A 26,541-nucleotide genomic window follows, 5' to 3' on the forward strand; every position below is an offset into this window, starting at 1 on the left:
TAAAACTTCAGATTCACTCTAAAAACAATACTGAACGTCACTTCAGAGGGCCTCAGAATACAGAAGGAACAGAGAGAAAATGACCAAGGTCTGGCTGCCTCTGCATGGCTCATCTCCATGTCACATCCAGATGTGCTATGCGGACCAGGAGGGGCTCATCCTTGTAACTCCAAGCAGTGCTGCTACAGGGCTCTAGAGAGCACGTGGACGGGCAGCCCCAGAAGCAGTGCCAGTCCCAACCGCTCCGTTCTCCCATCTTTCTGCCGGGAGCCTTTTTAATCCTGCCGTCAAGGCCCAGGCAGCCGGCTTCCCTCTGAGCTCTGCAGCAAGGCTGCTGACCCCCTTGCTAATCCAAGGCTGCACCTTGACAACGGGGACGCTTCCTAACCAGCGATCTGTGCTACACGGGCGCCGCAGGCGCTGACTACGCACCTTCAACCCTCAGGCTCTGGAGGAACATCTTCAGCTTCAGGAGCCACTTCCGTTCTATCTTTACAGGTAACTTCACAACTAAGGGACTGACATTTGGGGTTCAAATATTCATAGAGGCAAGGTTTAACTGTCAGGAATACAGCATCACCACATTTTTTGGAGCTTTCTTCACCTAGGCAAGCTACAAATCAAGACTTGAATTTCTAAACCTCAAATCAAATCAAGTCTTGAAATCAAATGACCTGTTCATCCCCAAACTTTTTCCTCAAGAGTGTAACAGTGCAACACAGATACGACACCCAGAAGGGTTTCCCCCCAAGTTTTCTATTAAGCATGACCTTGAATACCAGACCCTGAATCAAACACCATTTCTGTTCACCCACCACCTGCCTCAGGAAGCCAGGTCACCCAGCTGCAGTGATGAGATTTGAAAAGGTCCACAAAAATACAAAACTTCACTGAGCACTCAAACCCAGCCAAAGCGACGTCAGAAAACACATCAGAGCTTTACCAACTCAAAGAGACCATCTTTATATTCCTCCTCAAAACAGACTCTCAAAGGAAAGCCCACTGTGAGTACTAAGAAAATATGAAAAACCCACACAAAAAACTAGCTGATATTAAAGTTGAAGTAAAAAATAAAACTGCTGGCTAAAAGAAGAAAAATGTACCACGCCTCTCAGTATTGCACTAAAAAGGGAAAAAAGAAAGGGGAAAAAAAAAGAGAAGGCATACGGAAGATAAACGCATGATTTTTTAATTTGAACAAAGGAATCACACACCTTCCAGGTGCACCCAGAACACCACGGCCCCATCAGCTCAGAGTCAAGGGCACATGTTTCTGTCCACAGTACCACGAGGAGCCCCACCTCAGAGCACGTGCCCGTCCTAAAGAGTCCAAATGAGCACAGAAAGCAGCCCTGTGGGGAAACAGCGGGGTTGTTCACACAGTGCCCCTGGAGCCCGGCATGCCTGCCCGTGGCCTCGGATGTGTGACAGTGACAAACGTGCAGAACCGAGACAAAGGGGAGATAGCGCTGTCCCCTCGCAGGCTGCAGCCCATGCTCACCCGGCTCCACCCACTCTTGTCTTGTCCTCACACTCCATCCTCAACTCCCTCCATCCTTCCCTCTGTTCCTGTCACAGTGCCTTTTTACCCCAGACACAAGAATAACTTCCATTTTCAAAAAACCCAACTTAGGCTTCAACAAAGGCTCCTTCCAGAACATTCTTGGTTAAATGAGAGATGACGATGAGGTCCAGTCGTCCAGTGTCTCCTGGTTCCACACCAGAAGCCCACAGGGCCTCTCCCCAACAGGCCACCCCCACTGACCCTGAAAACCACAGCCCCGCGCGCCGTCCAGCCCCAGTCATTCTCAAGGGCACGAGGCACCCAACGTGGCCCAGCAGCAAAGGCACTGACCACTCGTGGGGCCGTGCCCGCCCGGGGGTCTTGCACAGGGTCGTCCCCACCCACCCCCACCTCCTCGAGGCCGCCGCAGCCCCTCTGCACACGCTCTGTTCAAGTCCTGCACTCCCCAAACCCAGGGGCCACCGACAGCTGCAAAGCCAGCGACTAAGCAGTGTCCCTCCCGCTGCGGAGGAGACACTACATAGCGCACGGGGTCTGCACCCGGGTGCAGGGCTCAGACAGAACCACCAGCCTCCACGGAAGAGAACGGCGTGCACAGCAAGGACCCGTGCTCTCCTCCTCCAGTTCAGAGCTGTGCAGTTGATACTTCAAGTCACACTTCTGAAAGGCAGCTTTGTTATGCTTCCTCCAGACTTCCGACAAAATGCAAGACACAGAAAATTAGACATTAGATTTACCTACAGAAAAGAGTCAAATGTATGCTAACATTAACGTAAACGTCCCTCTTCATTGCCTTTAGCTCTCGAAGACAGAAGGCAATCTCCAATTCTGTAGAGACCCTGTTTACCAATGTCTTTCAAGCAAAGGAGTAACAAGAACTACACATTAAAATAACGGCCCATCACTTACACACAGCTTGAGGGGAAAAAAAAGATTATCCGCATAAACTGACAAAAATAATTGCTCACTATAAATGAAAGAACTGCTTGATGAATGTGTGAGTTCGAAATTTTTGAAGCTGAATTTAAACACAGCATCACAACTTCAACTCTCATCCTAGATTTCAGCAGGACACACAGGGAGCCCTAAAACCTGGACTCGTAAGCAACTGTACAAAATCTAGATCCACATCTAAAAACCAGAGATAGTGCAAAGGACAACTGCGATTACACTTAATTCAATAGCTGTCATCAACTAGTATCCTAAGTCAAGGTTCATTCCTGGACAGAATCCTAAATGTGGGGTGAAACCTTTTCTTGAGGTGAAGGACAGACCTCTTAACCTATCCATCCATGCACTAATTCCCCTGATTAATGCTAAATTTGCAGAGTGAGACAAGAGTTTATCAAATATAATCACAATATCTTTAATAGCTTCTCTTTCCCCACCAGGAACAGAATCATCCATCCACAAGAAAACGTGCTTACAAAATGTTTCAAACACTACACACTGTTGCAACACACAGCTATATTACATGTGAACTCCCATGCCGAGTACTTCCTATTTATCCTCCTCAGAGACACAAGGTCTATAATCGGAGGTGTCCAAAATAGAAGTGACTTGCATTTCACCATCCAACTGAGATTTCTGTAAAGCTCACGAAGCAATCTGGCAAGGATGTAATTGCAGTTGCTAACAATTATCTTTAGTGTACTCCAGCTGTACTTCTCTCAGTACCAGGAGCCAGCTGACATGTCTGCGGAGGCTGGTACATCTCTGCTGAGCATGGCACTCACATCTATCACACCCAATGAGCCCCCACTATACAGCCCAAGTAGGGGACAAAGACCACAAAAGAATGACCCAGGAATTAAAATTACATATGTTAGGTAATGTGTCTATCAAATAATGAAATCAGGTTGAATTTTTTTTAATCAAAGTAGGATAACCAGAGGAGACTAGACACTTATCCCAGAGATGTTACCATTGACCAAATATTTTAGAACTCCCTTTCAGTACAATTTTTGAGCCATATGAAAAACAAATAAAAAAACAAAGTTTCTTTACAAAGTCAAAACTGTTGTACAGAATGTCAATATTCTGACAAAGGTGAAGAATAAAGGATTTCAAGGTTTTCCACTCCAGTATTTAAGTGTAACCTCCCCAGCAAGGCAACAGAGAGGCCCAAAATGTAGCAATTTGGAACTGACCGTCCCTGAGATGATCTCTCTTCTCAGAGTCACCAAGAGACTTTCTAGGCAAACTCTTGCTGACTGAGGAGCCTGCCAATTTGTCAGCTATCAGACCAACCACACTCGATTTTAGCTTCAGCACACCCCTTTTTCCAAGCTGGCAGAGAGCAAAAGAAGCCCCAGAAGAAGTAAAGGAAGGGAGCCATACGAAACAGCTATCAGCAGCACAAGCAGCTGAGAAAGGGAACAGAGGGCGAGGTCTCCCTGACCTCTCTGCAGCTGTGGACCCAGCCAGTCAGATTCTTCCATGAAAAAGATTGGCACAAACCGCCCCAAAAAACTCGCTCAGGGCTTCCTGTGCTTATTTTTCAGCCCATCAATTCCTCTTTATTTAAAGCAGTATTTTAATATAATAAAGCACCTGTATGCATGCCTCAGAAACCTTATTCTTTGAAGAATTTTGTTTTTTAAATCCCTGGCCTTACCCTCTCTGTCAGGGCACAGGCTGACGTTCCCAGGAACCCAGTTCCACAGGCAGCCAGCCAACCGGCCGGCTGGCTGGAGGGGCCGGGTATCCCCAGGAGTTGGAGAAGCTGTCTCAAATACTCATCCCACTTTCACTGCATGGCATCATGGTATGACTTTGGAAAGATGCAACCCAGAAGGGCAATAAATGCTAGAAAGAGGATGATTTCTATTCCAAATTCTACTGCCACCAAGCTCCCACTCAAAGGTCACAGAGCTCTGCAAAACCTCATCCCACCCAGCTCTAAAATTCCACTTATCCTTCCGGTACTACCCTGAACGCTTGATATGTTGGTAGGATGAGCCCCTTGGCTTCTGCCTTCTCTGGCTATGGAAAGTTCAAACACAGGTTGCTGTAGCTCTTGCAGCACACTGCATATTTAATCCAAGAAATCAACATGAGAGCCATGTTCATAATGACATACGTGCATCTAGTACTTTCTGGTTTATTAAGCATTTTAGTCTCATTTTAGGTCCCTTGGGTCATATGTCAAGGCAGTATTTTTTTTTAATAAATTTACTTATTTATTTAGGGCTGCGTTGGGTCTTCATTGCTGCGCGCGGGCTTTCTCTAGTTGCGATGAGCAGGGGCTGCTCTTTGTTGCAGTGCGTGGGCTTCTCACTGCAGTGGCTTCTCTTGTTTCAGGGCACGGGCTCTAGGCGCAGAGGCTTCAGTAGTTGTGGCTCGCGGGCTCTAGAGCTCAGGCCCAGTAGTTGTGGCGCACGGGCCTAGTTGCTCCGCGGCATGTGGGATATTCCCAGACCAGGGCTCGAACCCATGTCCCCTGCACTGGCAGGCAGATTCTTAACCACTGCGCCACCACGGAAGCCCTCAAGGCAGTATTTTTAAGCACGCTTTTTTAAGCAGAGAGGAAAGTGGCTCACTAGGGCAGAGGCCCCACAGCAAAGGCAGAGTCATGTCCGGGGCACAGACCTCCTGATTACTGGGCTCCTGCTCCTTGCCCTCCATCAACTTCACAGACCCAGAGGCACATTCTGTAAACCCCCTGGGAAGAGCCTTCTCTCATTCTTCAGGAAAGGCAGGATAGGACAACAGTGAGTCTTGGAGCACAGAGAGGAAATGATCTCCTACCCAAGACTCCCAGCAACAAACTCAACATTTCATGATGACGCGAAAGGCTGCAGGGAGAGTGAGCTCTCTCCCTCCTTCCAGCTACCAGCTGAAAATGATACTGAAAGCACGAGAGGCTCTAACATCAAATGTTGGTGCCACAGACTTACCCTGGGTGCCTAGATGTTGAATCGTTAAAGGATCTGTATTTTGAAGTATGACAAGCATGATACTGTGAATTGCTCTCTTGTGAAAAATACCAAACACTGCTTCCTTAAAGGTTAAGTCCAACACTATATGCCTGGAGCTAAATCTCTGACCCTGCGTGATTAAAACAGGATTTCAAAGCTGCTCACGTGGCTTGCCTCTCATTATAGTTTTCCTTTTGGTTCTGCCCTTTTCTGGATAGGAATGGATTTAATCTTTTTTTAAAATTTATTTTATTTATTTATTTATTTTTGGCTGCGTTGGATCTTCATTGCTGTGTGCGGGCTTTCTCCAGTTGTGGTGAGTAGGGGCTACTCTTCGTTGCGGTGCATGGGCTTCATTGCGGTGGCTTCTCTTGCTGCAGAGCATGGGCTCTAGGCACGCGGGCTTCAGCAGCTGTGGCTCGCGGGCGCTAGAGCGCACGCTCAGTAGTTCTGGGGCACGGGTTTAGTTGCTCTAAGGCATGTGGGATCTTCCTGGATCAGGGCTTGAACCCTTGTCCCCTGCACTGGCAGGAGGATTCTTAACCACTGCGCCACCAGGGAAGCCCTGGATTTAATCTTTCTGTTGTTAGTTTCATCTAGCCAGAAATGTGAAAGCAATTCATCTCCTTAAGATGATAGAAACAATCAGCTTCGTAGAAAAGGGTGAGAAAATCTACAATTCCAAAAAATTATTTAATCTTCACTCCTCCCTAAAAGGAGCAGAAAAGTAAAAATCCTATTCGCAAAGCACTGTTAGCCAAAAGCACACAGGCAACAACTGAAACTCTGAAAACAAGACAGGCGTGGGCCAGGCACAGATCACTCCCTCCCTAAGTAGCTATCACAGGGTAGTTGAGGTGTGACGCTCTAGCAAGTAAGGATAAATTGGACCCCAACTCTGCTACTAACTAGCTGTGGAAACTTGAGCAAATTTCTTAACATTTAAGGCTCGATTACCTCTCCTGTAAAATGAGGAGAAAGATGTGAAGAGATTCACTACCCTCTTCCAGGATCTGCATGACCTGCGCAAGAGACTGCACCTTCCAAGATTCAGCTTCCTCATCCATAAAGTGAGGGGCAAATGACTCCCTGATTCTAAATTAGGAAGGAAAATAAGTGAGTGGAATGGAGGTCAGGGGGCCACAATCATTGCTCCATGGAGCCACCACTGTATGCAGTTAGCCCACACTCGGTCGGAACATCTTCACAAACCTCACAGGCAGCATTGCTAATAAATTTTAGCCTGGAAGCAAAGTCTACAGGCATGGTTTTGCCCGTCAGGCTGGAAAGGTTAAAGTGGGACCGAGACTCGAGAAAAAGAACGCAGAAGGGATCAATTTCCATAGGCTGCAGACAGCGCAGAAACCAAGGGCAGGAGTCCGAGCTCCTGCTCCAAACAGGCACTTAGGTCTGTTACCAGCTCTCTTGTCGCCCCAGCCTTACAGCAATTGGCTTCCCCAGCTACCCTGCGGTGCCTGGGGGAGCACCTCAAGCTTCCAGCTTCCCTGGCCGTGGGAGGTTCAGATACCAGTGCCATATATCCCAGAACACATTTCACGTTTAATCCAAGAAAGTCACATGAATGGCTATGTTCATAATCACATTTGTTTATCTAGTGTTTTTTGATTTATAAGCATCTTAGTCTCACTTTGATCCTTAAGGACGTGAGACCACAGCTAAAGCCATTCATCTGAAGAGACATCTGAAATAAGACTAAACATATCACGCTGTTAAACAGACTTCCACCAGCCATTGGTTTCCTTTCAGTTTGGGCGTGTTTTTTTCTTTTGTCATGCTTTGAAATCTTCCTTCAGTTTCATTTTCAGGATATCACCTTATCTGCTTACCTCTCAGGTTAAAACGCAAACCAACCAAAAAGTTTCACATCCACTCTGCTTTCATTATTACAAGTCTTATTCATTCTCTACTTCCTTCTGCTTCCTCTCACTCAATAAATACACACACTGATGCTCTGACTCTGATGTCCTTCAGTGGCTGGCTTCACTCATTCATTCAACAAATATTTAAAGCGGTTCTTCAAGGTATCAGGCACTACTGTAAGCACTAAGGTTACATCAATGAACAAAAAAGTTCTAGCAGAACTTATACGCTAGAGTAGAAATATTATTACAATACATACATATGTGTATACAATGTACTACAGGTGACATGCAGTTAAGAAATCATAGTGCACAAAATGTATATTAGGATTGCTGATGGGGTGACCAGAGGAATGTTAAAGTGGGGTGATTGGGAAGGCCTCACTGAAAAAGTGAGGCTTGAACTAAGACTGAAGGGGCTGAGGGGGGGCTGGCCAAGAGAACACATGGAGAAGAGCATTCCAGGCAGAGCGACAGAGCAGAGGTCCTGGAGTGACAGCATGTCTGGTGTGTTCGGGGAACAGCACTGAAGGAGGCCAGTGTGGCTAGAAAGAGCTAGTGATTGAGGAAGGCAGGCAGATCACAAAGGGCCTTGGAGTCCACTGGAAGGACTCCACTGTCAAGTTCACTGTAAGGCTTTTACTCCATGTGACATAAGGAGTCGCTGCAGTTTTTTGAGCAGAGGAGTGATGTGTTAAAGTTCTGAAAAGGATCTCAGCACAGCTGCAGTGTTGAGAACAGACCGTGGTGGGTAAGGGGAGAAGCAGGGAGACCAGTCAGGCTGCTTAGATTGCAACAGCAGGAGAGGTTTTAAGAAGGAGTCAGACTCTGGATATATTTTGAAGATAGAGAGTAATGCCTTCCTAGCAGACTGGATATGAGATGAGGGAGCTATTGGATTGTCAAGGATGACAGCTGATCCTTGGATCAAGTGGCTCCCAATCATTTTGAGGTTTGAGTTTGTCAACCCAAACTGACACTCTGGTACAGATGTTAACAATTATCCTGATTTATTTAGTCTCACCGAATTTTAAATTCTCTTCAGTCCATTCCTCTTCTTCTCCTCCCACAAAAATAATCTAATCTGGTAAATCCAGCATGTTACAGATGGAGGAAGTCCTTCCCAGAGAAACCATGGATACGACACAGTGACACAGAGCCTACCCCAGAAGGCAACCCCACACTAGTTAATATTTAGTTAATATTTGATGGCTAGTCAAGCAACAATGGAAAGTTTCCACTAGTCATTTACTGGCTCCATAACTTTGGGCAAGTCATTTCTCCTCTCTGCCTCATTTCTTGGTCTTAAAGTAAGGATAATATTACCCCCAGGGTTACTGCGACGACTGAATGAATGAGCTGATGTCAAGCATTAAAGCAGCATCCATCACAGAGTAAGCAATATGTAAGGGTTGTACTTATTACCATCACTGTTGCTAAGTGTTTTTGTTTTTTCTCAATCTCACAGTAATTTTACCAGGAGTAATACCTGGGTAACTGATGAGTCTAATATAAATTTCTAAAACAGGAATAACCTAACACTAAGGTACACTAAATACAAAGGCAGGCAAGTTGCCTGTGGGCATCATGGAAGCCTAACACAGTCACTGAAATTCTACAAACATTACCTGCTGTGTTTGGGCAGGGAAAACATGAACCTCATATCTTTGTGCTCTAAAGAAACTAACCTAACCCAGCTCCATGAACTTCTCTAAACCTTCCAAGACTAGCTCTCTGGAAGATCTTTCAGGGTATAAGAAATATGGTACTTAGGCACTTCAGCTTTTGTTACCTACTAAAATCAAGAACTCCTGAGATGCAGTTTTTACATGTTTACTAATCACCTAATAATCAGAAGTTAAAATACAGACATATATGTATATCTATACACTACAACTTAAGCAAACCTATTCTCTTCTCCCAGCCTCGGACAGAATGAATTTCCACGGAAAATGCCCCTGAACAACAATGACACTTCCAAGGCTCACCCAGCCAGCGATTTTCAATCCAGCTGCATCTTAGAATCACCTGGAGCGCTTTACACATACTAATGCCAAAGCCCAGTCCTAGATTTCTGCTCTAATTGAAACTGTTGAGAATGGCCAAATAGGTAAATACTACAAGTATTATTGACTGAATGTGGCAGACAGAGAGAACATTGTTTAAATAGTGAATTAGTATTTCTGGGTTTAAACTAGCCTCATACCAACTGGGTTCTGGGGTGAGAAGCCACTACAGCCCAGATTAGAAATCGTCTACAGCCCAGATTAGAAATCCTCTTAACCTGCTCTATAGTCTCTCAAACCTCCCCAAACCTCCAAAACAAGAGCTGCTGCTCTTCCAAATGTTTTCTCAAAAGCGAATGATGACCAAAACTTAGATTTCTTCCAAATGAAAGAACACAACACTACTCTATTTTTTTCTGGCAAAATCCTTCTAAGCCTTACTGCCGAATAGCTGATTACAATTACTTTTATTTTCCTGTTTCCTTACTATAGGCAATAATAACACGCAGCCTGGGTCTAAGAAATGAGAGTCTTCCTTTTGTTTGTATTATTTTAATCCATTATTTAAAACACAACGCCTCTAACTGATATTAGGGCACAACATAAGGGAGAAATTATCTTCAATGCTCCAACATTATATAGGACTAAGTGATGATTTCCTACAACAAAATCATTCATTCATTCCTGTAAAACACAATACTTAGTGTTTATTACATGCTGGCCACTTCTTTCAGGTGCTTGAGACCATAGGAATGATCATGACAGACCAAACTTAATATCCTGCTAGATGCTTTTAAACGCATAAATTTAAAAATAAAGTACGGTTATAGTTCAAAGGCAACTAAAGAGTAGGTCAACATAATGGAAGTCTAAAATAACACCACTAGAAATGTCATACTGAGCCCTAATTTACTAAGTGCCTACTATAAACCAGACATTCTTTTAGTCTCTTTTACATATGGTACTCATTTAATAAAGTTGTTGTCCTAAAAAGAAGAATTTACTATTTAGAAGAAATTAAATGAGGCCAAACAATAAGAAAATTCTTCCCTTTGGTAGAGTTTAAATTTGGCTTTGCATACTACATGGAATGTGCCATCCTAAAAGAGACAAGAATAAATTACGATAGGCTTGTGCCAATTCATTCACACAAGAAATTTTTTCAGATTAGTTCAACCACATCAACTGTGAAAAGATTCAATGGTTAAAAAAAAAGTCAAGTTGTCATAAAAATATATTTCCAATTTTTAAGGTGAAAACTTATAAACTGTATGATGCATAAACTACCCATCTGTAGATATTAAACCACGTCGCTTATTGATAAGATGGTACTAATAAAGGTACTGTAAGACCAATAAAATAAACAACCATTACTAGGCGCAGCGATCAGTCCTTTAACTTCCTTTACAAACACTAATCCAAACCAAAAGTCATTCCAATCAATCAGAAATTCACGGGACTGTAATTCAGCCCCAAGCAAAAACGAGGGGACTTATTCCAAAGCTCTCTGCAAATCACTGTGATAATACCGTAAAGAAAAAATTTTAAAGAATTCTGGTGAAGCTATCTGACTGCAGTCTCTTAAACCCCCCCCCAAAAAAAGCTTTTTGTTGGTGGTGTTTTGGGGAGGTTAGTTTTTCATGGAAATGGGCTGAAGGCCAGCAAGTGGGATCAACTGGCGAGTTTCCGGGCAGCTGACCCAGGCACCCAGTCCTCGGCCTGCCCAGGGTCCCCATACCCTTCGCCTTTCGGAGGACGGACGACCTCACCCTTCTGCGCGCAACTAGACAGGCGGCTCCGCCGGACAGACGGCCGGAGCCCGGCCTGGACCCCGCCCAGGCCCGCTCTCGGGGGCGAAGACCCTGGCCCGCTCGCGGGGAAGGACCGAGAGCAACGGCCGCCGGGCGGGATGCGGGGCGCGCGCTCAGGCGGCGCGGGGCGTCGGAGGAATCGGAGGGACCCCCGCCCGCCCGCCTCACCGTCGATGTTCTCCCGGTCGCTGATGTGCTGCAGGTTGCAGCCCGTGTCCTCGCGGCTCAAGTCGGCGTCGGGCCGGCAGGACTCCAGCCGCGAGTGGGCATTCCTGCGGAGCTTGGGGCTGGACGACACGCAGCACGAGGCGGTGTTCCCCATGGCGGGCGCCCCGGCCCCGGCGCGGCCCCGGGTCAGCAGCGGCGGCGGCGGCGCGGCCTCGCCATGGGCGGCCCGGCTCCCCTCGCCCGGCCCGGCGGCCTGTCCGCGGCGGAGGAGCGCCCGCGCCCGCGCGACTGCGGCCGCCCGGCCCGGCTCACCCCGCCGCCGCCATGGCGGGCGCCGCGCAGCCGCCTCCGCTTCCCGGTCGGCCCGGCTCCGCGCCGGCGGCCGCAAGCGGTTCCGGTTCAGGGGGCGCGGCCGCTCGGGACGCGGGGACGCGGGAACTCGGGGACGCGGGGCGAACGCGGGCGGCGGGAACGCGGACAGCCGTGGACGGCGGGAACGCTGGCAGCGAGGAGGAGCAGCGCCGGGCCTGGGCGTGGGCGGCCGCGGGGACTCTGGGCCCGGCCCTCCCGGCCCCGCCCTCCGCGCCGTTTCTCGCCCCGCCCCCCGCGCCCTCAGCGCCCCGCCCCCCGGCACCGCCCCGCCCTCTGCCCTGGAAGCGGATGCGCTACCGAGGAGGGGGCGCTACCGAGGAGGGGGCCCTCCCGCGGGCGCGGGCAGCGCGGCGGCGTCGCGAGGGACCGGTGCGGGCAAGAGAGGTTCGTGCGGCGCCTGGGCCTCGGGGTAGGGGCCGCGGGGCGGTGGGGTGGAGCGGAGTGAGGGGCTTTTTTTCTCTTTTATGCGCTGAGAGGCAGCTGGGCAGGGTGGGGGCGCTCTCCTGTCCTGAGCCGCCTGTCGTCTGCCCGGAATGCACCTTGGGCCCGGGCGGCGCCGCGCTCCCCGCAGGTTACCGTCAGATCCGTTCAGTAGTGCCTGCTCTCCTGTTCCCCCGATCTCGTGGGCCTTGCGTGTGGGGACTCTGGAGGGTGGTCCCCGCTCCTCCACCCCCAGTGCATCGCTGCACCTTCGCCTGTCGGGGGGACAAAGTAAGGCGGCAGAAACAACCCTCCCACCTTTTCCAGGTGGCCAGGGCAGGCGTGCTGAGGGGAGACGCGGGGACAGAATGCTTTGAACAGGAGAAACCTGGCGCAACCCATTTTCCATATGAGGAAACTGAGGTACAGAGACACGAAGTGTTAGTGACGGACGCAGGTTACTAACTGGGAAGCAAAGTAAGGGAACTAATACCCAGCATCAGCAATGTGTGTACATCTTGCCAAAGGCAGTGTAAGCATGATTTTGTCTAATTCTGGACGACTTTAATCTTTTTTTAACTTGTGCTCCCCCCGGTCTCTCAGTAATGTTTATTACATTTATTAGTCTGTATTTTTAAAAGTTCCATGCTCTGAACTGTATTATTGCCATTTGTTGGGTTAAGTGGTGGGTGTCCTTGTCCTGAGTTGGCCTGCTGGTCCCCTCTGCAACCATGACTGTACTGTAACGGGGATTGATGGGCGGCCAAAGGTAAGACACTTTACATCCCACCCCCTTACCTGTTAGGTCGATTCTGGTATCATCACTCTTTCCTTTTTGTATGTGCCGGAATGGCCTCCCCCTCCTCAGAAGAGATTTGCTGAATAAACTGGGAGCTAGTAGAACAGGGTGCGGTCCCAGAAGGAACAGAGATTGCATCTGTTAGTAGCCCCAGATGACCCGCCTTTTGGTCATAAAAATAGTCCCCAAGAAATTAGGCAACAGGTAGATCGTGTGGTTTGGGACGTATTGGTACCAGGAAAGGCAAAGCATGTTCCCCCAATAGAAATAGAGGAAAAGCCTGGGGGAAAATACCCTTGGCAGAGGTACTATCCTTTAAAGCCTGAGGTCTTGAGGCAGGGGAAGGGGTGGGGATGGGGGCCAACTGCTGCTCACCAAATTCCTAGAACCTGGGCTTATTTGGCCCTGCTAGTCCACTTCTCTAATTCTCCCCATCCAAAAGCCTCCCGGGGATACGGTGATACTGGTTGGTGCAAGACTTACAAGCAGTGCGTGAGGCAGTCATCCACCCCATTCACCCAATGGTGCCAAACCTGTACACCGTACTCAAATGCCAGGGGGTGCGCAATACTGCTCTGTGTTAGACCTCAAGGATGTATTTTTCTGTATCCCCCTACATCCAGACTCCCAGTACCTTTTTGCCTTTGAATGGAAGGAACTTGACACCCGGGAAGCTATTCACTACACTTGGACAGTGCTTCCACAGGGCCTTCGGGACAGCTGCTGTCTTTTTGGAAATGCGATAGGAAAAGAACTGAGGGAACTGAGCCTGAAAAATGGAACTCTGTTACAGTATGTTGATGACCTATTAATAAGGTCCTAAGGTCCTTTACCTAAAAAAGGTGAAGCAAGATTCAGATCAGAATACTGTTAAGGTTCTAAATTTCCTGGCAGAAAGGGGATATAAAGTCTCCCCAACAAAGACTCAGATTTCACAGCAAGAGGTTCAATATTTAGGGTTTGTTTTGACCCCCATCGCATGAGCCCTGGCCATAAATCAGAAAACAGCCATTAATGCATTACCATTGCCAACCACAAAGAGACAGCTCGGAGGCTTTCTCAGAATGGCTGGGTTCTGCCGTATCTGAATTCCAGATTATGGCCTTATAATCAAAGCCCTACAGGAAGCTCTAAAGGGAGAAGAAAGGGAACCCCTCTAATGGAGTAGGGACCACCAGTGGGACTTTGAGACCCTAAAGATTGAGTTGAGTAGGGCACCAGCACTAGGGCTTCCAAATTTAGACAAACCCTTCACCCTATCGATGAGAGGTCAGGGATAGCACTAGGAGTCCTGACCCAAAAGCTGGGAGCAGATCAAAGGCCAGTGGTTTACTTTTCAAAACAACTGGACTCAGCCCCGAGATGCCCCAGCTGCCTACAGGTGGTGGCAGCCACGACCCTACTGGTCAGTGAGCCTTCTGAGCTCACCGTGGGACAACACCTAGATGCATCAACTCTTCATCAGGTGCAATCTGTGTTAGAAGCCAAAGGACACCATTGGTTAACCAGGGGAAAGTTAGCAAAATATCAGGCTCTCCTGATGGATACCCCTGATATTACTTTAAAGGTGTGCCAAGCCTTAAACCCAGCAACTCCTCTCACAGCTGTCGAAAATGGAGATTTATTGCATCAGTGTACAGAGACAATAGAACAAACTTATTCCAGCAGATCCAGTCTCCTAGATGAACCCCTTGACAACCCTGAGGCTGAACGGTTCACTGATGGGAGTAGTTTTATAGAGATGGGAACCCGAATGGCAGGATGCTATAGTTAGCTTAAATGAAATCATAGAAGCCAAGGCCCCACCACCCCAGACTTCAGCCCAGAAAAATATTTTTACTGATTCTAAATATGGATTCCATGTACTACACGCTCATGCTGCCATTTGGAGAGAGAGAGAGGAATGTTAACTGCTAGAAATTCTTCCATAAAACCTAAAGATTTAATCTTGGCTCTTTCAGAAGCAGTGCAGCTCCCAACCCAGGTGGCAGTAATTCACTGTAAGGGCCATCAGAAGGACGGGTCCTTTATAAGCCAAGGAAATAACAAAGCTGATCAGGCCACAAAACAGGCAGTTCCGTTGCAAGAGCCTGACCAAATCATGGCCCTAATGATTGGCCCCCCTGAACTCCCTGGCCTGCCCCAGTATTCCCCACAGGAACAAGAGAATGCTGAAAAATGGGGCTATAAGAAAGAAAGCACAGGCTGGTATATAAAGGATGACAAGTTTCTTATCCCTGGGGCCCAAGAAAGGAGGCTCATTAAGGGTTTACATGGTGCCACGTACTGTGGGGGGAATACACTGTGGGACTTGATACAAAGGACCTTTTCAGGAAAGGGGCTCAAAGGAACAATAAAATGAGTGACCCTTGCCTGTGATTTGTGTGCCCATAATAATCCGCAGGCCCATCCAATCCCTCCTTCATTACTCAAGCCACTTCAACCCCGTGGGACATACCTGGGGGAAGACTGACAATTAAACTTCACCCAAATGCCCCCACAGTCAGGGTATAAATATATTCCTGTGCCTGTCAGTACTTTTATAGGATGGGTGGAAGCCTTCCCCACTCAATCTGAAAAGACCACTGAAGTCTGTAAGTCCCTCTTAAATAAGAAACGATTCCTCGGTTTGGGCTTCTAAAATCCCTCCAGAGCAATAATCGGCCCTCCCTCATAGCGAACATTACCCAAGGCCTATCGACCGCCTTGGAATTAGCTACAATCTGCACACCTCTTGGCACCTCCAATCTTCAGGAAAAGTAGACAAAATGAACCATACTTTAAAGAAAACCTTAACAAAACTTTGCCAAGAGATTCATGAGCCTTGGACCAACCTGCTTCTTATTGCACTCCTCAGGGTTCACATAGCCCCCAGGAGTCTCCTGAAGCTTAGACCATTTGAAGTGACGTATGAGACGCCCTTCCTTACCACTGGTATGAGGAAGTGAGCCAGAGGCTACAGTGTGTTATTAACCTGGGACAGGTGCAAAAGGCAATCTTGGACTAAGCCAAGAAGGCACTGCCAGGTCCCACTAGGGATAAAACAGAAGGGGCAGCCCCTCCACAAATTAACTTCAGGGTCCAGGTTCTTCTTAAAACTTGGAAGGAGGGATCCCCTGGAGATCAACTGTTACCAAAATGAAAGGGCCCCTGTAGAGTAATTTTAGCCACCCCCACTGCCATTAAACTACAAGGAATACCTAGTTAGGTACATTTATCTAGATTAAAACTCTTGCCTCCCAAAACCCCACAGGCCACAACAGAAGAATACACCTGTGAGCCAGTAGAAGGCCTGAGATACTTACTCAAAAACCGAGCACCACTAACAGATGAGTAAAGGGGGATGTGGTAGGCTGGACTTCTATTTGCTTACTTTGTTATAGTTTTGCTCACATCTTACCGGTTTGCTCAACCACCCCCACTGAAAAAGCAACTCTTTTGTCCCTCCTGGGTCTAGAAGACCAGAACCAATGACGGAGTGGAAAACATGGGCACTTCTCTTGGCCCTTCTCCTAAAGAGGGGCTGGGGAGAAAATAATAAGGGAAGGGGAACCTGGAGAGAAAACTCAGTCGTCAACTATTCCAGCATTTTGGCCTCAGGAAAAAATCTCTCTAATTGTTGGATCTGTCATCCTCTCACACAAGAGGGGGTTTCTCGGTTCCGGTTTGTGCCTGTAGATGAGGACATTAATCTCATCCTGACTTCTGAACCCATTAGGAGCACGCCGCTTCTAATAGTGGAACTCGAAGATCATGATGATATCGGGTGTGTAGAGCTTACAGACCCTTGGAACCAAACCGGTCTCTGGATCAAGCGGCCCCTTCTCTGCACAGGGCAAGGAAAACCCTGTTGCCCCTGCCAGACAGATACCTGCCTTACTGATACGGGACGCTCGCTATTTATCCTATGTCATTTTCCACTTCAAGCTCCTCATGCACTCCTAACCAGACTCATTGGTGTGTAGACCCATCTCTGCTCTCCCCAGGGACCCAACCCAACACCTCTTGTACGCACTGGAAGGGAACAGCAGCCCCTTCCTGGAGGCTCACCTATCAGACCCCATCTGCCTTCAGTGACGAGGAGGGAATAGAGGAAAACTCAGAACTAGATGGAGGACCACTAGATGGAGGGCCCCTGTCCCCCAGATGCAATAATGCACCTAGCTGGGGTTCCCTTTTACGTCGATAGTTTAATTCCATTTCACCCCGCCAAGCTTGCACCCCCACTGGACATCTGTTCCTCTGTGGTCCACCCCAAAATAAACTACCCTTCGAAGGGAACCCAAATTCCTCCTTCTCCTGGCCTCTCTGAGCAATGGCCTATCCATACTTAGACAATGTTCACTTCCGGGGAGAATGCACTTTGGGACGACTGGGCCCTAAAGGACAAGGTGCCACCATATGTAATAATGCCACCTCTCAAAACAGACATAGCTGGGTACTCAGACTAATCCTGGCAGGAATTGGGGTGGCCATAGGAGTGGCCGCCCCTGGGGCGTTTTTCCCTATCACAAAACAACCTTAAGAAACCCACACAGGCCATGGAGAACCTGGCCTCAAAAACTGGTGATGGGAATTCCCTAGTGGTTAGGACTCAGTGATTTCATTGCCGAGGGCACGGGTTCAATCCCTGGTCACGGAACTAAGGTCCCGAAAACCTCACTCGGCGCAGCCCAAAAAAAAAAAAAAAGGTGATGCCTTTAAGGGGCCTCCAGGAGTCCCTAGATTCCTTAGACAATGTTGTGTTTGACAGTAGGTTAACCCTGGATTATCTTCTGGCTGAACAAGAGGGTGTCTATGCAGTAATTAACAAAACTTGCAGTACATACATCAACAACTTGGGAGAAGTTGAACTAAATATTCAGGAAATTTATGAACAAGCTAAGTGGTTACTTGGGTTCAGCTACCCCACTGCCCAAACTATATGGGACTCAATTAAAGGTTACATCCCTAGCATTACTTGGTTCCTGCGTCTCCTGGGCCCTCTAGTGGCAGTAGTTCTTTTGTTATTGTTCAGACCCTGCCTGTTTAATCTTTTAGTTAGATTTGTGTCTTCCAGGCTTCAGCAGTTCCAAGTGAGGTTCATGGTGGCCCAGGGATTTCAACCCATTCCATTAGAAGGTGACCCATGTCCCTTTAGGTCCTTGGAACAGTCATCAAGGGACTTCTACACCTCTAGGGTAGGCTAGGGTCTGTGGCCCCTGTTCAGCAGGAAGTGGCTCCAGAAGAAGAGATGTTTGGCCCCTTGACCCTTAAGAATAATGGGTGTAGGGCTTCCCTGGTGGCATAGTGGTTAAGAATCCGCCTGCCAACGCAGAGGACACAGGTTTGAGCCCTGGTCTGGGAAGGTCTCACATGCCATGGAGCAACTAAGCCCATGCACCACGACTACTGAGCCTGCGCTCTAGAGCCTGCAAGCCACAACTACTGAGCCCATGTGCCACAACTACTGAAGCCTATGTGCCTAGAGCCTGTGCTCCACAACAAGACGAGCCACTGCAATGAGAAGCCCGCACACCACAACAGAGAGTAGCCCCCACTCACTGCAACTAGAGAAAGCCTGTGTGCAGCAACAAAGACCCAACGCAGCCAAAAATAAATAAATAAAATAAGTAAATTTTTTTAAAAAAAGAATAATGGGTGTAGAATCCCTCAAGAGAGAATGAGATTGGCTGGGACCTAGAGTCATCTACCAGGACACTTGCACCTGGACAGCGCCTCCTTGAACAACAGGAAGCTGGCAACCATAAACGGACCAAGGGGTAAAGCTTCCTTAAGCAAAGGGATGCTGAAGGCCGTGAATCAACCACAAGTGATTAAAAACAACCTCATGCCTGTGCAGCAGGGACAATGTTGACCGCTACACAACCTTCCTGGTGGCGGTAATGAGCAAGTCTGGCATTTTGAGGTGCCAGCACAGAAAGTGGGAAACTGCACATGATCTCTGTATATGGCACTGCCGAGAAGGATGGACAAACTGCCTAAGCCATGCCCCCTGTCTGGCCTGCAGATCCACCCCCACTGTCACCCCATCAGAGGACCCAGGGAGCTCTTTGTGAAGGAGTGGGCAAGGACACCTGGTGCTTGCTTTCACTTCCCTATGCTGTAGCACAAGCCCCCATAAAGCCATGTCTGAAATTCTCATCTGGCCCCTTGTCAAGTTCTATTGATTAAAGAGTCCACGGGTGCTGGTTGGTAACACTTGGAATATAAATGATAGCAAAATGCTGATGCTGAGGAGATGAGGAAGGAAAGTTCTAAAGAACTGCAGCCCCAAAGAGGTGGGTAGGTAGCAAGAATATGAAATGATTCTCTTTATTAAGGCAGTTCTGACCCTCTTGCTTCCCAGGAAAGCTTGTGACATAATTGTAAGTCAGTGAATATTCAGATTTTCAGGGCTACAGTGCATGGGTAAGATGGCTGAAAATTGGGAGGGGGTTACCGTATTGTCTGTTCTGATTGCTGTTTTGTGATTTGAGTGTCGTATGAAAGGAAGCATCCAGTCATTACCATACGTGTGCAGCAGCTCCATGCAGGCACATTAAATTTTTATTTAATCATAACAATTATATTAATGATACAGTTTGAAGGGCTTACAAGGATACACAGAATGGCACTTAGGAGACAGCATGACTGTCTGCAAGCTTCTCATGCTGACAGGTCATTGGCAGAACTAGATGGCAGTGTTAACCGAGAAAAGCATCTGGAGGAGGGGGCAGGGTAGCCACAGACTGTTGCCAAAGGATGGATAGCTACTGGTCTGCAGGGACTTTTGTGCACTCCCCCCACCTTTGATGTTCCCACCTTATTCCCCTTAGGAATGCACCTGTTGGGCTTATTCAGGAATATGACTTCTGGTCAGCACGCCTGGAGAAGAAAGATAAGTACGAAAGCCTTGCCAGTAATTTACCAGGGTGTCAACCCCACCCCACCCCTGCCAAAACACACACACACACACACACACACACACACACACACACACACGTCAAAATCCTCCAGGCAGAGATGCCTCCTGCTTGACACACAGTGACACTTTAGGAAAGGCTGCAGAAGCAGTGGGATGCCAAGATGGTAATGAAAGGTGTCATTTCTTGAACACCTTCCAAATACTAATTTTTTTTCACAAGCAAGCCCACCCTATTATTCCCCATTTTACAAATAAAGACACTTGAATTCTGATAATTAAACCTGTGGAAGGTCAGACTACTGAGAAATGGCCTAAGTGGGGATCTAGTCCATGAGGTCCCCTCTTAGCTGCATCCACCCCACCCCCCTGCTGCCCCCCCTCCAGGAATCACTGAACCGGAGGAGAGCAGGGAAGCAGACTGGAATAATGAGGGAAGGAATCTGCAGACGTTTTGAGTAGAAAAGACTCACTCTAGTGAGTCTAGCTTGTCTTCTTTCTTTTTGAAGGAGTTTGGGAGTGACTGCTTAGGACTAGTTCTAGACTTGAAGAGAGGGGAGCCTTGTTATTTCTGTGGGTCCAGCCCTCCCGACCAACGGCAACAAGGTTGAAGAGAAGCATTATTCAGAAAAAACTTGTGCCTTTAGCCACAGTATCTACCATGATGTATCACTTGGGATTCTGAATGCAGGGACACTTCCTCCGTATGGATCGAGCCGAGGTTTGGGGCTGGAAGGGGAGAGGGAAGGTGAGCACTGCGGCCTGAGACCCCATCCTCGAACACTCAGCCTTAGAAAACATCCAGCTGGATCGACTCAATCACACTCTGCTCTTCGAGCAGAAAGAAGCATTGGGGAATTATGTTTCTTCATCTCCTCCATAATCGCTATATAAGGTTTTGGTTGTAGAGAGGTGCATTTGGAACTCGGGTGAATAGCTAAGTCAGTGCTCTTCAAACTTTTTAGCTATGGCAGCTTTTTTTTTAAACAAGGTTTTGAAAGGAATCACAGTATTTAAAACATTAGCAATATCACTATTAGCTTAAACAATTTATAAATATCTACTTATAAAAACAAATCATTGAGAATAGCCTAGCTTGATTGAATCAGGGAGAGTGTAATTACAGTCTCTTCAGCCATACTCGTATCCTTGAAATATGAACCAATCACTTGCACAACTCCCTGAATCACCTCCTAGAAGACAGAAAACGCTGAGCCAAGTTAACTCAGGAAATGGACCTTTGGTCAAAAGAAGGAAAATGGCTAAAAGCTTGGACCAAATACCTGCTTAGACTATATCTGCTCTTTCTTTATCACCTGGTAGCCAGTTTCCTGTGTCAGTCACTCTGGCATTTGTAAGGCAGATGTGGAGTAACCAAGACCCTTTGTTGTGCCACCAGTGCTCTTCCTGTCACCTTCTTATTCTCCAATGACCCCCCCCCCCAAATAAGGCCCCCAGAATACTCAGTGGTAACCAGCTACGGGGAAGTATTGACTGATAGCAACTTGACTTTGACCAATATAAGTGATTCATTTATCAATAGAACATTTCTTGTACGTACCAAGCCAGGGACCTTGGGGATGCAAAAATGGATAAAATAGAGCTCTCACCCTAGAGAAACTCATAGTCCAGTAAGGTAAACAGTCAAAAGAACAGGTTTAGAACATGTCAAGTGATTGCAGTCACTTAGTGGTAAAGTCTGAATACTTTCATTGCGTGTGGATACACCTAAATTCCACTATGAGAGATTTATTCCTATGAAGTAAAGAATTATATCCAGAGATCCTGTCAGAGTGAAAACCCCCATAAGCAATTAAAGATGGCTAGTAGACTGAAACACTAATGCCAGGCCTTTCGGACCAGAAATACCTGCCAGATTCTGAGGTCGTGCTCCCACTCAGCAGAGAAGAATGCTGCAGTGAGGAAAGGAGAGGGAGGAGACAGCACCGTGCCACACAGTTCCTATCCATGAGCAAAACCTGTGTTTATGGGATAAATAACGAAGCAGGGACAGCCATAGTTGCTGGGTATCTGGGCGAAGGCCCACGTGGGAACTGATTCATCTATCTTCCTCACCACTGAAAATTCATCTGTCCCCAGGCTAACCAGCCTTGAGTCCAGTCTCTCTCTTGCCAAACTATCTTCTTTATCCCTCCTACTCACCAAGAATAAAAATGGTAAGTGTATGTGGATCTCTGAGAATTAGGATGTCCTCTGGACAAGGCAGATTCCAGCACCTCACAAGTCAGGCGTAGGTCAGGTTGGGAGAGGCTGCATCCCTACCCAGTGTCCATTCTCCCATCTCCCTTAGTACAGGGCCCTTCACCTTGTGAGGAACACAGTCTGCCCAACTCAGAGCCCACAGCTGGCCACGTGACCAAGTCCAGCCAAAGATGTGAGTGGAATCTTCCAGGCAAGTGCTCTGAAAAGGCTCCCTCCTTTTTTCTTTTTGGAATGGGGCTGGAATTCTAGAGCATGCACTTTTAAGTACCAGGTGACCTTAAAGAGGGAAGCCTTGACCTAAGATCATGTCCCTGTGCTCTTTTGCATGAGAGAAATAAACTGTTATATAAGCCACTGTTGGGAAGGAGCCGTGGTTCGGGAAGATCCCACATGCCGTGGAGCAACTAAGCCCATGTGCCACAACCAGTGAGCCCATGCGCCACAACCAGTGAGCCCATGCGCCACAACCAGTGAACCCATGCACCACAACTACTGAAGCCCGCATGCCTAGAGCCCGTGCTCCGCAACGAGAAGCCACTGTAATGATAAGCCCGCGCACCACAATAAAGAGTAGCCCCCACTCACCACAACTAGAGAAAGCCTGCACACAGCAACGAAGACCCAAGGGAGCCAAAAATAAATAAATAAATAAATTTATTTTTTTAAAAAAGAAAAGAGATATACTATAAGCCACTGTTATTTTGAACTCCTAAGTTATATGCAGCTAAACCTAATCCTGATATGGCCAGGATTTGATATTACTCTTTGATTGGAGTTCCATGTATTCATGTTGACAATTTTCACTGATTGGTCCCCAGATAATAAGGGACTCTGACCTAGAACTGTGGGGTAGTCTTATATGCTTGGCTCCCCATAGTAGAATCCTGGTTGGAGTGGGAAGATGCAGTAGGCAGGCTCTGGAGCCAAGGTAGGATTTTGGTGGCAAAGGGAATTTTTTTTTCAGCTGCGCCCTGCAGCTTGTGGGATCTTGGTTCCCTGACCAGGGATTGAACCCGGGCCCAGGCAGTGAAAGTGCTGAGTCCCAACCACCGGACTACCAGGGAATTCCCAGCAAAAGGAACTTATTCCTCTAAAAGGCAGATTAGTCCCCAGAGAAATTAAAAGAATTAAATAGCTGATACATTATTTTAATATAGCACTCCTTCAGCATCCGCAGAACTAGAGCCAAGGGTTCCTGTGAGTAGGAAACTCCATGAATAGACCCTGGTATATATATATGCTCAAGAGCCACCTGGTCCAGGAAATTGATTCTTTCCTGTTCAAAACCTTTTTTTTCTTCTGGACCTCCCTTCATGACTCCCCTACTAACTACTTGGGAAGGGAGTCTGAAGATCATTTCTGCCACTTTGTACTCCTCCCAGCACAGGCCAGAAGGCTCTTTAGTCCCATGTGGCTGGCGTTGGGGTGTTGGCAGGGGATTCACTGACTGTCTCCCAGTAGCTGGGTACTTCCACATACCTTTATCTTGGTTAACTGGCCTCAGTTCAGACCCTGTTCCAACACCGAAAACCCAGCAGCATTTTCTTTTAATTAATTTATTTATTTTTGGCTGCGTTGGGTCTTCATTGCTACGCGCAGGCTTTCTCCAGTTGCGGTGAGTGGGGGCTACTCTTGGTTGCGGTGCGCGGGCTTCTTATTGCGGTGGCTTCTCTTGTGGTGGAGCACGGGCTCTAGGCACGTGGGCTTCAGTAGTTGTGGCTCGCAGGCTTCAGTAGTTGTGGCACACGGGCTCTAGAGCACGGGCTCAGTAGTTGTGGTGCACGGGCTTAATTGCTTCACGGTATGTGGGATCTTCCCAGACCAGGCTGGAACCCGTGTCCCCTGCATTGGCAGGCGGATTCTTAACCACTGTGCCACCAGGGAAGCCCCCCAGCAGCATTTTTAAAATAAAACAAGGATAGTTGATGAGTTGTGTAAACTTATTGTCTCTACCTCACATTTTTAGCCTCCAAGAAACTCAAAACACCCTGCAGCTATAGTTCGACATTCAAATAGGCCTGGGGTCCCCAGGAGCAGCGAGGTGGATGCTGCTGAAGTGGGCAGTCTTGTCACCACCCTGCTTAAAATCTGTCAACAGCCTCTCACTGGTTTTAGAATAAAAACTCCACTCCCCCTGACCTTCAAGCCCACCCTCCCTCCAGTCCATCAGAACTTCTCAGAACTCACTCCTTGCCTGCCATTCCCACCTCTCACTTTACTCATGACCGCATCCCCCAAAACCCTCTTCCTCCTCCCCTGCCCCAGCTCCACATGTTTATAATTCTTCAGGCCCAGCACAAACACTGTTTTTTCTCAAGCCCTCATGATGCTGGAGATCATAAACTCACATAGATTTCATCTAAAACCACTTTTCCTACTTTTTAATGTTATTTTTTTTTTGTGCATTCATTTGCTTGATCCTGCCTACTGAACTGTAAGCTTCTAAAGGGTACCCATGCTTCCCAGACTCTTCGATGTGCTCACCAGGTGCCTGGCATCTAAGAGGCACCCCAGGACTATATGTTACCTGTAGGAGGTTAGACAAGAACCAAAACAGGCTCCTTTTTCACCCCCTCAGTCTCCTGGTACTCTTCTTTCTCTCCTTTATTCTCAGCAACAGAAGGACAGGGAATTATTTGGGGACAGGGGAGGTTACTAGCGATGACTGTAAAAAACTAGAGTTGTCATGGATAATTCCCTTTGATTATATGTTGAAATTTTTGAGAAAATATCTTTCTCATTCTCTGCATTGTGAAGCTTCTGATATTTATAGAGATCTTTTGGAAATAAATAGTGTTTTTTACCTTTAATGCTTTCTCTCGAATGTAATTAACCAGGAAAAGGGCCCTTGTGACATGGAGTTGTACTTCTCAGAGCCTAGCTCTGACTGCATTAAGAAGAAAAACATCAGAGTGAAAGTATAATTCATTAAGTTGTCTACTTCAAAGGCAGAAATCAGAATTCCACAGCTCAGGTTGCCATGCCTTATGTCTTCTTTTTTTCTTTTAAACCTGAAAGCAGCCAGATCCTCCAGAAGAAAAATGTGTATGCCGTGTGTGTGTGTGCGTGCGCCCACCTGCGTGTGTGTGTGTGTGTGTGTGTGTGCTTGCAAGTGGCACATATGTACTAATAAGCCATATTTCTTCAGTTGACCACTTTTGCCAGTTTGTCCCAAACAGTGGTTTGCCCCTGTCTAGAGATACTTTTTGGGGGGGGTGGCCACACCGCACGGCTTGTGGTATCTTAATTCTCGGACCAGGGATTGAACGTGGGCCCTCAGCAGTGAAAGTGCCGAGTCCTAACCACTGGACCCCAGGGCGTTTCCTGGAGATACTTCTTATTATTCCCACTGGGGAGGGACTGTACTGCATCTAGTGGGTAGAAGCCAGAGATGCAGCTAAACATCCTACAGTGTGCAAGACAGCCTCCACGGCAAGAACCGTACAGCCCACAATGGCAGTAGTGCCAAGGTTGAGAAGCTCTGTCTAAATCTGCCAGTTATTCACTTCAAATATTCATTCCTTCCTTGAGAACATACTTTTCATAGTCTCTGAAAGAAAATAACAGCAATTACTATCAAGAACTGATTACCTAGTTTAGCTTTCCACTGAAAACTGTGTAAGAGGAAAAGTAACATATTTTCAATAAAAAGACTGTTAATCTCAAAACACTTCTTAAGTGTGAAAAGACATTTTCTTACTATGTGAGTACCTACATAATATCCTCAATCTTGCCTCTTGGCCTACAAAGCCTAAAGATTTAATATCTGGCCCTTTACCAAAAAAAAGAAAAGCTCCTAATCTAGAAGACTGTGGATGTTCTGAAATTTGCTAGGAAACCTCCTTAAAAGTGGCGCTGAAGGACTGCTGGCTGGGGAAAGTTTGCTTACGTGTGAAGTCTGATTAGTCCGATTTAGCAAACAAAGCCCATCTACAGTTACATTATTTAATCAAAACAGAATTGGGGACTTCCCTGGCAGTCCAGTGGTGAAGACTCCGAGCTTTCACTGCAGGGGGTGCAGGTTCGATCCCTGATTGTGGAATTAATATCCCACATGTTGCTCATGGCCAAAAGTAAAAAATTTAAAAAATAGAATTGGACTTGAAGCTACATTTATCTGCTATAAACCTAACACTGTACAATTTAGTTTCAGCAAAGAACACCATCTGTCTCACATCAACATTGCCAGTTCGAATTTTTGTTAGTTTTACAGTTTTGTTTGTATCCTATTTGTACATCATGCTTTGACTTAAGACATCCATGTCATGGAAACAGTGGAGTGTCCAGAAGAGGCTGTATCAGGCAGAGCAGACCTGGACAGAAGTCTGGTCTTCCCTCTTCAAATGCAGGGCTCTTAAACTTAATATGCACTGAACCACCCAGAAGTGTTTCACATTCAGCCTCCAAAACTTTTCTCCCAAAGAGAAACATGCGTTGATGGTTCCTATAGTCACAGCTTTGTTCTGGCCTTTGCTTTAGACCCCAAGAGGATCTTTCACAAAGCTCCAAGGCA

The 26,541-nt window shown here is 47.2% G+C and overlaps 2 protein-coding genes and 1 pseudogene across 2 annotated transcripts in view; 1 reads left to right on the top strand and 2 right to left on the bottom strand.

Annotated features, from left to right (window-relative positions):
• CCNY (cyclin Y) overlaps nt 1-11,845 on the bottom strand; it is a 129,239-nt gene extending 117,394 nt beyond the window's left edge. Inside the window, exon 1 of the mRNA XM_060006093.2 lies at nt 11,311-11,845. Coding sequence (XP_059862076.1) covers nt 11,311-11,464 — 154 coding nt within the window. The 5' untranslated portion in view covers nt 11,465-11,845. The remainder of the gene's footprint in view (nt 1-11,310) is intronic.
• A 4,114-nt stretch (nt 11,846-15,959) lies between these two features.
• LOC132418979 (endogenous retrovirus group V member 1 Env polyprotein-like) lies at nt 15,960-17,426 on the top strand (annotated as a pseudogene).
• CREM (cAMP responsive element modulator) overlaps nt 17,307-26,541 on the bottom strand; it is a 128,457-nt gene continuing 119,222 nt past the window's right edge. Inside the window, exon 11 of the mRNA XM_060006100.1 lies at nt 17,307-19,768. Within this exon, the coding sequence (XP_059862083.1) occupies nt 19,741-19,768 (28 nt within the window). The 3' untranslated portion in view covers nt 17,307-19,740. The remainder of the gene's footprint in view (nt 19,769-26,541) is intronic.

This window comes from Delphinus delphis, chromosome 2, assembly GCF_949987515.2.
Source record: "Delphinus delphis chromosome 2, mDelDel1.2, whole genome shotgun sequence".
Taxonomy (NCBI): Eukaryota; Metazoa; Chordata; class Mammalia; order Artiodactyla; family Delphinidae; genus Delphinus; species Delphinus delphis.